General features: G+C 37.4%; 1 protein-coding gene across 3 annotated transcripts in view; it reads left to right on the top strand.

The window, feature by feature from the left end:
* The window catches only part of NAP1L1 (nucleosome assembly protein 1 like 1), a 31,620-nt gene extending 15,667 nt beyond the window's left edge, over positions 1-15,953 (top strand). For 2 of the 3 annotated variants that reach the window (XM_074827206.1, XM_074827203.1), the window contains exons 4-15: positions 2,282-2,384; positions 5,578-5,719; positions 6,181-6,261; positions 6,512-6,640; positions 7,129-7,200; positions 7,865-8,004; positions 11,104-11,249; positions 11,337-11,356; positions 11,669-11,791; positions 12,801-12,833; positions 13,229-13,279; positions 15,069-15,953. In XM_074827206.1, the coding sequence (XP_074683307.1) occupies positions 2,282-2,384; positions 5,578-5,719; positions 6,181-6,261; positions 6,512-6,640; positions 7,129-7,200; positions 7,865-8,004; positions 11,104-11,249; positions 11,337-11,356; positions 11,669-11,791; positions 12,801-12,833; positions 13,229-13,279; positions 15,069-15,104 (1,076 nt within the window). In that variant the 3' untranslated portion in view covers positions 15,105-15,953. The remainder of the gene's footprint in view (positions 1-2,281; positions 2,385-5,577; positions 5,720-6,180; positions 6,262-6,511; positions 6,641-7,128; positions 7,201-7,864; positions 8,005-11,103; positions 11,250-11,336; positions 11,357-11,668; positions 11,792-12,800; positions 12,834-13,228; positions 13,280-15,068) is intronic. The other variant, XM_074827205.1, reaches the window with a different exon arrangement.
* Positions 15,954-16,440: the final 487 nt, after the last annotated feature.

Below are 16,440 nucleotides of genomic sequence, written 5' to 3' on the forward strand. Positions count from 1 at the left end.
TGACTAGATTATTTAAAAAATAACAACAGTTAAAAGCTTTTAAAATGTGAAGCTTTGGGTAGAAAAAAATCAGGTGCTTGTGTGTGTAACTTTTATTTTTTGATCAGTTGCTTAGTAATTTGCTGCTGAGTTTGACTGTGTACAGGAGAAATGTCATGCTTAGTGTTACCACCCTTAAAATCAATAAATCTAAATCAATAATCAAAGTTATCTAAATCAATAATTGTTTTCTTCCCCTCAACAAAAAAACCTGAACATATATCAGAATATTTGTTTTATCTGCGCTGAACAGTCTTACTCGTGCTTTGTAGTTAAAGACTGGGGGCACAGTTAGAATGAAGAGTGGGTAGCCAAAAGAGAAATTACAATCTCTGCAATAAAATGGACTACTGATGGTGCCACATGATGTGACTGCTTGAACAGAATAATATAACTAAAGAAAAGTAGGATAACTTTGCTCAAGATGTCATTAAAGGCTTTGCTATTTCTATTGGAAAAGGTGTTCAAAACTAGATTGCAAAATTTCTTAAATAGTAAGTATTCAGGTGTCCCAAAGGAACCTAGAGATGAATAATGTTTATTTTTAGTGATTAATCCCAGCTATTTTAGATGAGGATCTGAGGGTAAATTACACTATAGGAATCTTGGAGGGAAATTGCATTTTATAGACCAGAAACATGTTTTAGTAGTAGGGAAACTTGACACAGTGTTATGCAGTTCTTTTCCATCTGTAGTTCTTGCTTGTCTAGTTCTCTAGTATTTTTTCATGCACAATTTTTCCTTGGATTTTACTGGTGTACTTTTTAAAAATCTAGATAATTCTATTTTTAAATGTCAAAGGTGTTTCTGTGGACACTAGGTAAAGCACTCGTGTTTAGGAATGACCTCTGAAGAAATAGTGTTTACAGATCCAAGAACTTGCAGAACAGAGTATGTGGTCAGATTTCAGTTTGAGGGAATGTGGCTGTTGGCATTGGCATACCTTGTGTATGATGTGTATACTGATTTAGTATTAAAGAATAACTGGCAACATACTTCAGTGGCACAGCTGGGTAGGTTTTTCAAGTGTATAGGAAAGACTAATGGACAGTAAGACCAGAGAAAACTAGATACCTTGACAAGAGGAGTAGTGTTGATTCATGTGAGGTAGTACCTTTAAGAAGTAATTACAGCTTTTACTGCTAAAATATAAACTGATTGCAATCATGAGGAAATAAGGCTGCTCTTTTGGGTGTCGCTTGAAATGTAACTTTTCAGTGTGTAATTTCAGTGCTAGGATATAAAAGTGGACGAGGACATTCACGTGTGGTTACTGTAGTGAAGGGCATAGAAATGGCAAATGGTATGCTGTTTCCAAAAGCATCATGTATCGGGAAGGATTCAAAAGCTTCGCTGTAATTTGAAGGTGTCAGAAGAATGCTATATAAACCTAGTATCTTATAAGGAATGCAAAGTACTTGTTTGCCTGTCTGTAGATGTTGAGGATAGGGTGAAGAAGGCAAAACAGCATGATAAAAACTGATTGTAAATTCTTATTAAAAAATATGAAGTTGTGAAATTCATCTCTTCAGGTCGAGTTGCAGATTTTGAGCAGAATTAAAAGGCTTGATGTTAATATGGATAATGAGAACACTTAGGCTAGGAAGTTGTGTGGTTTTTAAATGTACTTCTACCTTATAGTTTGGAACATTTGGACAAAGTGCTTTCTAAAGATGATATAGATGATAGACATCAAGGACCTAGTACTGATATTCTGTAGTAAATAATGTGTCAGGTTATTCTAATGAATAATTTATTCTTTTGCAGGAAAAATCGGTAAACATAGATTTGTAAAGCAGTTTTAAATCCAAGTCTGAAACTGTCTTGTTTCTTTCCATTTACCTAAAATGGAATGAAAATCCCAATTCCAGTTTGTATTTGCTTCTTAAAGTAAAAACACAAATTCTTCTACCTTGTGTTTCCTTAATAACCTTGAATTAAAAGCAGTCAAGGCAAAACTGATGGTTTTAGGGACATCATATAAAACCTTTCCTTTTAACAAAAAAGCTCAGCTTGCTGAGTAGTGGCCGTTTTAATCCAGGTGCTGTTTCCATATTCAGAATAGGATGGATTTGATCCATGCTTCCAAAATGGAGAGGTGTTTGAAATACGGCTTATGCTTCTTTTTACAAGTGTATATATAGTAACTTACTGCTCTTTTGTAGTATTTAAGTAACTTTTCTTTCCAAGATTAGTCCAAAAGATGCACTTTGCACTTACTTAATTTTCTTTTTTAATTTAGCTCGGCAGTTGACTGTGCAGATGATGCAAAATCCTCAGATTCTTGCAGCCCTTCAGGAAAGACTTGATGGTCTGGTAGGAACATCTACGGGATATATAGAAAGGTACAGTATTTGTTCAGTATGAGCAGAGTGGTATAAATGGTTCTTTTGCTTTCTGAACAGTATTGTCTGTAGCATTAATAGTCATAAACCACTGTGCTGTCCAGACAGCAGGAAAACTAATATAGTCTGTCTGTAGTGCATCTCAGAATTGAAGGGTTTTTATCTAGGCTTTTATGAAAAGAATGCTAAAATATTTACAGTGGCTGACCTTGTCCCCTGCAGTTACAATATGCACACTTTTAAAAGATACTTTCCTGCTACTTAGAATGTCTATTGTAGCTTTGCCTTAATCATGAAACATCAGTTGTCTTAAGTATGGACAAATGCCTGGAGACCTAGTGTCTCTAATGTAGTCATTGTTTTGGTTAGAGTGTAACCATTAGCTAATAAAATTAGGAATGTTATGTCAGTACTTCATGTGGTTTCCTTACGTATCAAAACTTGCAACAATCTATTGCTAAAATTTTCTTTACTTGATCTGTATTAACAGAATTTTCTGGCTCTCTTACATGATTTCTGATTGTGTACGAACATTTCACCACATCCAAAGGAATTGTAAAGCATACAACTGTCTTGCTCTGATAGGGTCCTACATTACTATTGACTTGAATTGGGACAGCTATTAAGGAACAGCCATTGTGGCTGCTGCTACTTAGACCATTTTCCTGTTACAGATGATAGCATGGGAGAAAAGTCTGTTTACAGCCCTCCTAATAAATACTGGCCCAAGAAAGAGCATGGACTCAGGGTACCCAGGTTCTTTCTCTACTACATACTGTACACCGCAGGCTTTCTGTACCCAATATTTTTCTTCTGTTTTTCAACAGATGTTAATTAACCTCTACTAATCTTTCAGGTCCTTGATCTAAGAAGCAAACAAAAGTGGTAACATTGATTTACATGGCATTCTTCTAGTCAGCTGCTCTCTAAGATACTGTACCATTTCTTCATCAATTCCAAGTACAGTAGTGCATTTTCTATCACAAAAGCATTGCAACTTTGCCGTTGTACCAAACGCTTACCTAACATGCAATACGAAAATAACTGTGGAAAATGTAACCAAAGTCTGCGTATTTATCAACGTACTCATGCTGCCTTAACCATGCTTTACAGGTGCCTCTTACATGTCTTCCCGAGTATTATTTTGAGCTTATTTATCTACAGAGTCTAGACACTGAGATGGCACAGAAGTCAGCAGGCATCTAGGATCCTAAAAGCCTGTTATGTGGGCTGTTAAGGAACTGAGTGCATAAGCTGGTAGGAAACTGAACAGGTTGCTGGAAAAGATCTGTCTGCTCAGGCTCAGAATCTGTTAATTGCTTGGCAGCTATTCAATAACTTACTCTTCACCTGTGCCTGGCCACAATAATTTTAATGACGCTTACTTTCATAGAGTAGAATTTCCCTTAACAGCTCACAGGACATTATATTCTTGTGTGATCATAACACTTGCTAGTGGCTTGTATTCAGAGCAATAGGTTTTACCTGCCATTGTTGTACTTGTGCAGTCCAGTTCAGATCTCCATTTTGGATTTACTTTGTAAGAGCTGTCTCTTTCGTGAAACTACCTTTCTTTTTTTGAAAGTACGGGGTTCATAAGAGTAGTGGATGTACAAATTGTGAAATTTGAACTAGTTGGCATGGACTGTAATGAAATGTAGCCTTAACGTATGCAAAAGCTTCTAGATTCTCTAGTAAAGGGGTTAAAATCTTTACTCTGACATACCAGTGTTGGACATGCTGCATGTGTGGCACTACCTCTTAGAAATTTCATATTGCTTTATATGCAGTTGCTAGGACCAGTACTTATAGTCTAGATATATGCATGTGGCATTAAGTGGGTGATTGTTGTATGACTTAACTGTGTGGTCATATTAATTTTCTTCCTTAACACTTTTTTCTTTAAGCTATCTGAACTTGCTACTTAAGTTGCTGTTATAATACTGTACTTGAAGATAAAATTACAGCAAATGATTAACTTGTTACTCTGACATTTTTCCAGAAGTTAGTCAAGAATGCTATCAACCCTTTGAGCATACGTGATTAAACTTAAGTGGATTTGCTAGTTTGTGTAGCAGATGTACTTTTGCCCAAGTTGGAAGGTTAAGGGAAATCTTGATTTAATGGTGATATGCATATTATCTTAGTAACCAGAAATAGTATATTCTTGTTGAGCATAAAGCTGTTGGGGAGAAGGGTTCTGCATTTTAAAGTGAACAAGGGATTCTGGAACATGTGCTTGTCCTACCTTGTAGAGGTAAGATAGCTTTAGTATGAACCTTCAGTGTTTAACTAAGCTAATACATTCTTGTTTACTTTCTCTAACCTGAAGCTGGTCCTGACAATTAAAAGCAGTTGTCTTATTACTGTGTTCTAAATAATGTGACACAACTGCTTAAATAAAATAAATATGGGGGACTCAATATAGTAATCTTCTGTAGCCATATGCTGGGGTTTGGCCCACTTCACAGGCAATAGAGGCTGTCAACAATCTGCCCCATGAATCTCACCAGTAGGCTTGATGTAGGTAACTTTCTGTCCTAACAATAAGTCTGTGTTAGAGTAGATTAATACTAGTTTCACTTTAGTAAAGAGTTGTAGCTGACAAGTATTTATAATGAGGATTGCATTAATTGCCTTCCTTTTACATGTGTATAATAGTGGCTCATTTAGCAAAACAGTTCTGGCTCACTTTGGGATTGACAGTATGTTAGAAGACAGTAGTACCAGCCACTTTACTCAGTGAAAGAAAAATGTGAATGTTGACGATTAACTTTGTTAGCAAAGAATAACTCAATTGTCTTGAAATTTCTTTCATAAAACCAAGCCAATTAGTGATAAGACCTTTCTTAATTGTGCTCAATCATATGAATTTACTATGCTGCTCATTGATAATGTAAAACTTGTTTTTAGTGTGAAGTTTTATTGTACAAGTTTGTCCCATGGTTGACCCAGGTGTTTGGAGTACTCCAGTTCTGAGGTTAAGCCTCAGTTTAAAAGCCTGTGTTAACAGTTTCAATCCGCATGTTGCAGTGGGTCATAGTTTTGATTTGTACAGCTTTCTAAAGCTTAAAACAGAGCATAAAATCTGTTTTGATGCAAGTTGGTTAACTTGCAAGGGGAGTGGTTAGGGAGGGGTCAATATGTGCTTAAAATGCAGTGTTAGTAACAGTTCTGTCACTGAATTTTTCAGCTTGCCTAAAGTCGTTAAAAGACGTGTGAATGCTCTCAAGAACCTTCAAGTTCAGTGTGCACAGATAGAAGCAAAGTTCTATGAGGAAGTTCATGAGCTGGAAAGAAAGTATGCTGCTCTCTATCAGCCCTTATTTGACAAGGTATTTTAATGATAATCTGATTTGTACTTAAAAGCTTTAGCTAAAACACAAGGGAATATAAACTGAAGTTTGTGCATGTTCTGAATTACTTTGTTCTCGTATGTGCCCATTCAATTCAGTTGATACAATTCCCCCATCCATGTGAATATCAACTAAGATTAAGGGGGAGAAAGGTTCAGTCTGTACCATGGTTACCGAAATCACTTGAATGTACCAGGCCTCTCTTGTTAACTAAGCAGATGTTAGATGGTATGGTAACCTTTCTGGAGCTTTGGTGCTTATTTTAGTGTGTTGAAAAACTTGTAACTGCTGAGTTGTCTTCTAGAGCCAGAAGAAAAGTTTTGGTAAATAGTTAATGTATTTACTAATTGTGTACCTTTAAGATTAGGGATTTATTTGTTAGGACTCTGCTGGTTGCAATAACTAGGAAATGTGAAAACGTTCTTGGTTTAATATTCCAGCGAAGTGAAATCATCAATGCAATTTATGAACCTACAGAGGAAGAATGTGAATGGAAAGCAGATGTCGAAGAAGAAATTTCAGTGAGTATCTTAATTGGCTCTCATCAATATCTCAAGCTTTAGCATCAAACAAGATTCACTACAGTAACTAAATCTTAAAAAAAATTCGGATGCATAATGATTGCTTGTTTATAATAATGATAATAATTCTTAATAATTACTTAAAGGAGGATGCACATGAAACTTAGTCTGTACTGATAGCACCATAAAACTGCTAACAAACTTTGCGGACACTCTTTTAAAATTAAGAAAAACTAATATTTTTATTAAGGAGGAAATGAAAGAGAAGGCCAAGCTTGAAGAGGAAAAAAAAGATGAAGAAAAAGAAGACCCTAAAGGAATTCCTGAGTTTTGGCTGACAGTATTCAAGAACGTGGACTTGCTCAGTGATATGGTTCAGGTAGGTGGTAGTCAAGGCTTGTTTAAATTTGCATTAGTACTTAATCCAAGTGTCTTTAAGAAAGGAGTAGAAACAGTATGTTAATTGACGTGTCTGTTGGAGAGCTAAAATGAAATAAGTACTTTGGTACTTTATTCAGCTGAGAGCATAGAGCATTCTGAAATACCTTCTTGCTGTGTTATTTGTTGAACTGATTTTACCTTACTAATACACTTTGTGTGCTTATAGAAATGTGTGAGATGGGTATTAGATATTGCTAAAAACTGTACTTGGTGTTTGCACAGCTTTAGGTTGTGTACTGCAGTGGAAACTGTACAGCCGTTGTTGCCATCTGTTGGTCGTGTTCATGAAAATGTTTCAGTTCTGTAACAAGGTTCTTGTCCTATGTAAAACTCATTCTAAATACAGCTTTTTATCTCTCTGCAGGGTCTTAAATCTGTGTACAATTTAATGTTATGAAAATTGAATAAATTGTGTTTTCTTCACAGGAACATGATGAACCTATTCTGAAACACTTAAAAGATATAAAAGTGAAATTTTCAGAAGTTGGACAGCCTATGGTTAGTTTCACCTATTAAACAAGATTACTTTTGTGTTATCTTAAGACTTATCTGTGTATCGGTAGCATGGTCTGTGATAGCCAATTGTCTTACGGCAATCATGAGGAATATGCAGCTGCTTCTTGTTTTCTGAAAAACAGTACAAGTAGTAGTGCTAGTCTTGCAGTACCATATGAATGAATTTATACTTAATTTCACCTTCAAATTCTGATGAGTTAATAACTTGGCCTTAATATCTGATGACTAAGCTTCACCTTTAAGTGTTGATACCTTCAGGTATTTCTTGTATAACTGTTATAATGGGATATAATTCCCATGCCAGAAATCAGATGGCTTGCTAAGTTTTAATATTTTAAATTTAGAAGTTCCTGGTGCTAATGTATAGAGAGAAAGCTGTACACTGTCAGATCTTGTGTCGTTACTGCAAGCAGTATATTAACTAATAAGCACAAGATCAACATGATAGATTAAAACATTTGAAGATTTATTGTATGACTTGGGCAGCAAATTCTAGAATAACTTACATACGTGCACTATTTCAATATTGGAGGAGATGGATATATTCCATTGCATGTGTATTTTTTGTTTTGGATTTTAGATATTTAGAAGTTAAAGGTATGTCTTGCTAAATTGCTAAAGTTGTCACTCTGCAATTCTTTTTAAGAGTTTCACACTAGAATTTCATTTTGAACCAAATGACTACTTCACAAATGAAGTATTGACAAAGACGTATAGAATGAGGTCAGAGCCAGATGATTCTGATCCCTTCTCCTTTGATGGACCAGAAATCATGGGCTGTACAGGGTAAGTGCTAATAAATAACTCCAATGCTATGTAACAGTTGGATAATGCTAAGGAAGACTTACAGCATCTTGGGAAGGTGCTGGGAAAGATACTCCTACCTAATAACTTGTAAATAGCTGGGTTTGACTTGAGTTTTTCAGTAACTTCAATGCAACACGTAAAACTGTTTTGTGTTATATAATTTATAAGCGTATATATATTATATATGGATATAGATTAAAAAATCTGATTAGTATTTTTCTAGAAATAATGCTCTGCAATCACTGAAGCTGAATTGAAAGGAGGGTGGTATTATCTTTTTGTAGGCCTTGATAGCTTTTTTCAAAATTTGTTTGATCACTTCTTTTAATCATAGAATCATAGAGTGGTTTGGGTTGGAAGGGACCTTAAAGACCATCTAGTTCCAAGCCCCCTGCCATGGACAGGGACACCTTCCACTAGATCAGGTTGCTCAAAGTCCCATCCAACCTGGCCTTGAACATTTCCAGGGAGGGGGCATCTACAGCCTGTCTGGGCAACCTGTGCCAGTGTCTCACCACCCTCACAGTAAAGAATTCTTCCTTATATCTAATCCAAATCTACCCTCTTTCAGTTTAAAACCATTACCCCTCATCCTATCACTACACTCCCTGATAGAGTCCCTCCCCATCTTTCCTGTAGGCCTCCTTTAAGTACTGGAAGGCCGCTATAAGATCTCCCAGGAGCCCTCTCAGCCCTAGGCTGGACAACCCCAACTCTCTCAGCCTGTCCTCATGAGGGAGGTGCTCCAGACCTCTCATCTTCATGGCACCTCCTCTGGACTTGCTCGAGCAGGGCCATGTCCTTCTTATGTTGATGGCCCCAGAGCTGGACACAGTACTCCAGGTGGGGTCTCACAAGAGCAGAGAATCATCTCCCTTGACCTGCTGGCCATGCTTCTCTTGATGCAGCCCAGGATACAGTTGGCTTTCTGGCCTGCAAGCACACATTGCTGGCTCATAGTCAGTTTTCCACCCACTACTACTCTGAAGTCCTTCTCAGCAGGGCTGCTCTCAATCCACTCATCACCCAGCCTGTATTTGTGCTTGGGATTGCCCCAGCCCATGGGCAGGACCTTGCATTTGGTCTTGTTGAACTTCATGAGGTTGCATGGTCCCACCTCTCAAGCCTCCCAAGACCCCTCTGGATGGCACATCCCTTCCCTCCAGCGTGTCGTCTGCGTCTGCACCACACAGCTTGGTGTCGTCAGCGAACTTGCTGAGGGTGCAGTCAATCCCACTGTCCATGTCTCCAAACAAGATGTTAAACAGCCGTGGTCCCAATACTGACCCTGGAGGAACACTACTCGTCACTGCTCTCCACTCAGGCATCAAGCCATTGACAGCAACTCTTTTAGTGTGACCATCCAGCCAATTCCTTATCCACTGAGTGGTCCATCTGTCAAATCCATGTCTTTCCAATGTAGAGACAAGAATGTCTTGTGGGACAGTGTCAGATGTTTTGCACAAGTCCAGGTAGATGATGTCAGTTGCTTTTCCCTTGTCTACCAACACTGTAACCCTGTCATAGGCAGCCACCAAATTTGTCTGGAATGATTTGCCCTTAGTGAAGCCATGTTGGCTGTCACCAATCACCTCCTTATTTTCCATGTGCCCTAACATAGTTTCCAGGAGGATCCACTCTGTGATCTTGCTGGGCACAGAGGTGAGATTGACTGGCCTGTAGTTCCCAATCTTTTTGCATTTCTGCATTTTGGGAAGTATAATCCAGTTTTACTTGCTATATTGCAGTTTCCCAGTTTGTTTTATAAGTGTTGAATGTTTGCCTTTTAGTATCTTTCCGTTATCTATTTGAGAAATTGAGAACAGTCATCTCCTGTTAACTCCAGGTTCCTCATGATTTTTAAAGAGCTGTCACATTACTTTCTCCGTGATGTCTTTTGTTCTAAATAAGCTGTTATTCCTCACACTAAATTACCTCTTTATCCTGTATGTGTCCCTTTTCTTGTGAACAGGACAAGAGAAACCTGAGTTGTACATAATTAGCCTTATGCGTACATCAGGGCTCTCTGCATCATGGCCTGTTTGGTTGCTTTCGTCTTAATGTCTGTTTAATGTTCTGACTGCTCTTCTGAGTGATAGCTAATTTAGAGCCTGTCACTGCATAGTCAGAGTTGGTTTTAGACATATATTAATCTGCAGTTACTGACTTATTTACCACTTCATTTCCCAATCACTTAATGTGACATATTTCTGCAGATGTCCTGTAAGATTTAGTCTTAAGTGCTTGAGTAGCTTTGATAAAACTGTTTTGTCGTCTTCAGTTCGGACTGGTTTTGAAAAGCATAAATCCTCGAGGTCACTGTAAGATGACACTCTGCTTCTGTGAAAATGATTTATTCCTAGTCCTTGTTTTGTCTTTTAACTAAGTCTCTTCTTATCCCAGAACAACTCACCCCCTTCCTTTGAGTCTCTTTAAAGGAATCTAATCAGAAACTTCTGCAAATGTGGCCAGTCTTATTGATGTGACTTCATTTACATGTCCCTAGAATTCTTTGTGAGTGTGAGACAAGCCTGCAGGCATAATTTTGGTCTGTAAGCAGGATAGACCCAACAAAACCCAAAGAAACAAAAAACTCGAAAGAAACAAAACAAAAGAAGGCAAAAACCTCACAAACAATCTAAAAAACAACCAAAATCTACACACCTGCTTGATGCATTATTTTAAGGACTTACTGATTACAATGATAGGTGTGGTAGACTTTGGCATATTCCTAACATGACCTAATAAGACATTACTTTATAATGGATAGGTAGCTCTAAAAATAGTGTGATGCTATTATTTTATAGGAAACTAGTTAGAACTTGGTAGCTAATGAAAACTAGCATTTCAGAGATTGAGTGGGGAAGGAAAAACTTTTGGATAAAAACACTTAAATCCTAAAATGAACCTGTTATGCTTGTTCTCAACATATAAACTAATGAAAAGATAGCACTGTATAAATACTACCTTAATATTTTCTATTCACTGTATTCCATGTAGTTGTGATAGTCTCAGTAGGTACCTGTAACAAGTGGAATGGTATTAAGCTGCAGCTGTTTTTTTCTTTTTCTTCTTCAGTTGCCAAATAGACTGGAAAAAAGGAAAGAATGTTACTTTGAAAACCATTAAGAAGAAGCAGAAGCATAAGGGTCGTGGAACAGTTAGAACGGTGACAAAAACTGTTTCCAATGACTCTTTCTTCAACTTCTTTAGTCCTCCTGAAGGTAAACTGAACATTACTTTATCTGCATTAACTTTAAATGTAGTATGTACTTCACTCACTTGTTTGTGGTTTTTTTTTCTTCCTACAGTTCCTGAAAGTGGAGACCTGGTAAGTTGGCTTATTTAAAATACGGAGGTGGAGGGGAAACACCAGTAGAAGAATTCATACCTTTATATACAAAGTGTTTGTTAAATTTATTTGGGAATTCATTTAACAGCTCCAGTTCTAACTGTTTCTGTATTTAACTGAGAGTACTTGTGATGAATAGTCTGTATTTGTGTTTTCTTTATTAGGAGTACCAAAAAAGTCAGCACATGGGATCTATGTAAATTTGGCTACATCAAAGTCTGTGCAACTTGTGTTTTTGTGTCAAAAGTAGTTACTAGCTCATGGTTTAGGAAATAATGTTGTTTTATGCAGGATGACGATGCTGAGGCAATCCTTGCTGCAGACTTTGAAATAGGTCATTTCTTGCGTGAACGTATAGTCCCCCGATCAGTATTGTACTTCACAGGAGAAGCTATTGAAGATGATGATGATGACGTAAGTATAACAGTTTTTCAGAATGCTAAAAACATCAAAAGGATGGTGCTTAAAGACTGTGGCTGACTTCTGGCTTACAACATTGGTATCCTTAGAAGGGTATGTATCAATGTTGGTTTCAGTTGAGCTTCCTAGAGCAGTAGAGCAGCATGAAAGTAATTAATCTTTGAAGCAGCGACTTCAGAGTTTTGTGGCAAAAGTACTGGTAGAAGCTGAACGTGTGGAGGATGTCTGAGTAGAATTTTGTGTATAAGGCATTCCTAGGGTGGCATACCCAATACTTCAGTAGAACTATGATGAGCTGCCAGAGAAGAAATCAGTCTATGTAGCTGCTCAGCCTGTTCTTTGTGCTTACAATGATACTGCGCTACCAAATTCCTTGAGATTCAAGCCTGATCTTTTCAGGAGGGCATTCTTATTAAAAAACGGTAGATAAGCACATTCAAAGCATGCAGAAATGTTCAAAGCAAGCTCTGCAGAAGTCCTCTAAAGGAGCTAAGCTTGAAAAACAAACCACAAAACCCCAGAACTTTATATGGATAAAATATTTTCTCTTCCCTGCCACTGCACAAACAAGGACAGTTTGACAGTTAAGATAGCTTGGATAAGTCCTGTCTTAAAATTAATTTTTAGCATGTAAAATGGTAGCCCTTAGTCTGAAGCCTTGGCTGGGGGCGGTGGAAGAGGGAAGTGACTCACTGTAGAGATTACCTTAAACTTTGACACACTCTACTGGCCACAGGCATTATAGCACAGTCTAATAAGCTCTCCCAGTGTTTCATGTAAGGGACTTAAGGTAGACAGTTTTCTCTGCCAGAGCATAGTTTAAGAGACTGGACATTGCTCATGCCGATGCATAAAACATTTTTAAATCTGTCAGATATAGGAAGTTCTCTTAGAGCACAATACAGTGTGGTCTCTGGCACCTACTTGTGAGTTACCTGGCTGTACTTGAGCCATAAATGGCTGCATTTATGACACTATCAAAACCATTTATTTTCTCTCCTAGTATGATGAAGAAGGTGAAGAGGCAGATGATGAGGTAAGTTGACATATGGCCTTGACTTAAATAGTTTCCCTTTTGTAGTTTGTCTAGAATAAGAGTTCCTTTGACTTTTGAATGCTCAGGACACTAAGTTTAAGTATCTATGACCGTAAGATACAACACATAGTTTTGTGGACCTAGGGTGAATATTTTAAAAAAAACCAACAAAACAACAACAAAAACTAAAGGAAGACAACCCTCAGGTACCTTTACAAATGAAGTTACAACTGATGTCAAAAGGTGATGTGCTTTGTGGAGGGCAAACTAATACAATGTGCATAACTTAAAGTGGTAATTTAATAGTATAATTTAATCTTAATTTTCTTGAAAATGGCTCAGGAAGCTGAATGTGTGGATAAGCCAGAGAAATACAAACAAGTGTTTTCTTTCAGGAGGGGGAAGAAGAAGCAGATGAAGAAAATGATCCTGATTACGACCCAAAAGTAAGGAACTAAAAGAAGTGTTTGAAGCTTGTGTATGCATGCGTACAATTAAAATTTTATGTAGGTTAAATCTTGATTTTTAGTTTAAGTATTCAATCAATATTTCCTGTGGTGTGAGTATGTTTTGGCGGAGTCTGTTTCAGTCCCAGTTCTGACAGACTTAATATTGGTAGAGCAACTTTTTTTCAAGTTCTTTCTCCAAGATTAATTTTGTAGAAGTAACTTTTGGCTTTGATCACTGAAATTAGTCAAGCTTGGTTTTCTATAGTCTTGCAGTAAGTTGCTGCTAATGATGAAAATGCTCTATAATGGTTTTAAGGACATGCAGAGAACTCTGTAATCCAGGTTCAGTTTTTGGGAACTTGTCACAAGCTGACTCTTGACAGATTTTTCCCAGCAGAGTACAAAAAAAGCTTTTTCAGGGTAGGTACTAGCAAATCTTTTATTGTTTGAGGTAGCAGAAGTCAAGGTTCAGGAATGCATCTACAGCCAAGTACTAAAATGTGAACAGCCAAGAGCAACTGGCAGCTTTCTTATTCCATGGGCAGGGCGAATCACTAGTCAGGCTCAGTTTGCTGGAAAAGTGATTGTGAGCCACTCTGAATTCATAGCTTTTTCCTAGCTGAGGGAAAGGCATGTTTGGCCGCCTGAAAGCATCTAATGGTGGTAGGTGAAAGTTGCAGTCATGAAAATGAAGTCTGTGAACTGAAAAGGTCATCTGCTGCGAAATGTAATTGCAATTTCAAATAAGGAGGCAGCATATCTTCAGTAGAAATTATTTGAGCTACAATCAAAGTGCTATTGAAAGAATTACATAATCTTAGCATTGTACCTAGAAAGCTGTAGGGTAGAGAACTGTAAATCAACAGCCTGTTGGTGATGTTTCATCTACTATAGCATATCCAAATTGTTTCTTATTCAAGAGAGTTTTGGAATCAGAATGAAACAGCTGCAAGATGGACTTATTTCCACCATTTCAGATTGCTTTTCTAGGCTAAACAGAATTGAGAAAGGGCAAGACTATACTCAGTTTCAGAGAGAGCTGCTAAAGGGCTAGAGACAGTAGCGGTACTATAGTATATTGACATAAGAATAAATAGTTGTAAGCTGATCACAGGCTGAAAGCCAGCTGAATTTATTAAAGCACTGTGGTCCTAGAAAATAGCTATCCAGTCCAAGGCAGTGCAGTAAAATTTGAAACTGAACTCTGCCCCCAGAAAGCATTTTCCTTAAATTCCCATGTTACTGTGAGATATTGTTGGTTGTCTGTTTCAATATAACCGAAGAAATTCTCCACATTAGAATTTAACAACTGGAATTTATTGCAAAATATGTTTTTAGAGTGTTAAGGACGTACCATGATTTGATGTTCCATTGCATTGCTCTGCAGTGCTTCTGGAATATGGCTGTGCCCCTGTTACTGACCACAGGGTTTCTTGTGCCTCAAATTGTGTAGAAGGCCTGGATGCTTCTTCTAAACAGAGTTGTTTGTTACTATGCATAAATCTCCTCTTCCTTTTTCCAGTTTTAGTGTCTGATCCCACCACACTTAGTTCTAAATTGATTTTTGTTCGGGATCATACCTGTGCACTACCAAAGCCAAAATAAGTGCACTGTGCATGTTGCCACATCCAAAGATAGCAGTATTGCTATTAGTAGGCAATTAGTTTAAGGGAAAAGATGAAAGAACAACTTGAGTGCTGGAACTTGAGAAAGTATGCTTAGCAATATTAACAGTTCTTTTACAACACTGATATGTGTAAACTGATATTTCCTTTTTTCTCAACAGAAGGATCAAAACCCAGCAGAATGCAAGCAGCAGTGAAGCAGTGTGTATGTGGCCTTGAGGATTACCTGCACTGTAATAGCCTAAACACAACTATTAGTTACTTACAGCCTTATGTTTTGTATCTTGGTAGAATTAAGTAACCAATTTGTTAAAAAAAGAAATCAAACACATAAGAACCAGTTTAAAATGTAGGTTCAATCTACCTAGCATTTTAACAGTATAATTTTCTGCCAATATGTAGAATGCAGTAAATCCCCTAAAGCATGAATGTTAATTCATCGCTACATAGTTTGGTTCTTGTGAAGTCCTTGTCATGTAGCTATTAGACTGCAGCTGTGAAGATTATCAGACCTCTTAACTGAGACCAATATTTGTTTAGAGAAAACTCTCTCCTGAAGAACCAACCAAAGTATTTTTCAGCCCAGTAGTCTGAACGGGTTTAAGTCTGCTTGCACTAGCTGTGCCTTCATTACTTTGTTATAGAAATGGCAGTGACTTGTATTAACTAGGAGATGATGATGCATTTTGGATTTGACTACTTGAGAAGACTAGTATGACTTGTTTAATTTCCAACAAGACCACATTAAACATTCATAACTGTCAGCTTGTTTATGCTATGGGTTTTGTATTTTATGTGACATAGTGATCTACAAAAGAAACCTAGTCATCATATTAAGGTTATTGTTTACCACTGGGGTGTGAATAAAACCTAGTATTTTCAGAAGCTAGTCTTGTTTCATTATAATGTGTGTATCTGCATGTGTAAACTGGTAAGGCATATCTTCCATGCTGCAGTTCACTTTTTACTAGAAACAAAAGTTGAGAGTTACTGAAAAGTAAATTATGTAGCATTTTAAAAATAAACACAATAGTTGGAAAGCTCAATCCATACTTCCCATTTGCAGTGTAATACTTGTGAATCTGAGCTAGGTGTTTCGAGTGATTGGTCAACACTGCCATTTTGAGAAGACAATATTTTAGAAGTGGGACTAGATCTGATAAAGGACTTCGGTATTGCCATGCCTGACTAAGGCATTGGTTATTAGGATGAAATCTGGAGCCAAGAAAAGTGCCTTGTATTTCCAGTCTGTGTAGACAGCTAGGTTGTCCTGAACAAAATCTGCCCTTCAGCCTAAAGGAGTGCTAGAACACTTAGCTGTAATCTAGTTTGTACTCACTGTGTCAAGCATCTATGGAGGAGGAAACAAACCCCAAGGAATTCCTCTCTCCTCACCTAATGTTCTATTCACTACGCTTATGTTTGCACATTCTGGTTCATACTTTTTCCATATTGGATGTTCCTCGTCAGTTGAAACATACGGACTAAAAGATCTTTCTTACACTAGTCTTTCTTCCCACCTAGCAGTGGAGG

Source organism: Strix aluco, chromosome 5 (genome assembly GCF_031877795.1).
Source record: "Strix aluco isolate bStrAlu1 chromosome 5, bStrAlu1.hap1, whole genome shotgun sequence".
Lineage (NCBI taxonomy): Eukaryota > Metazoa > Chordata > Aves > Strigiformes > Strigidae > Strix > Strix aluco.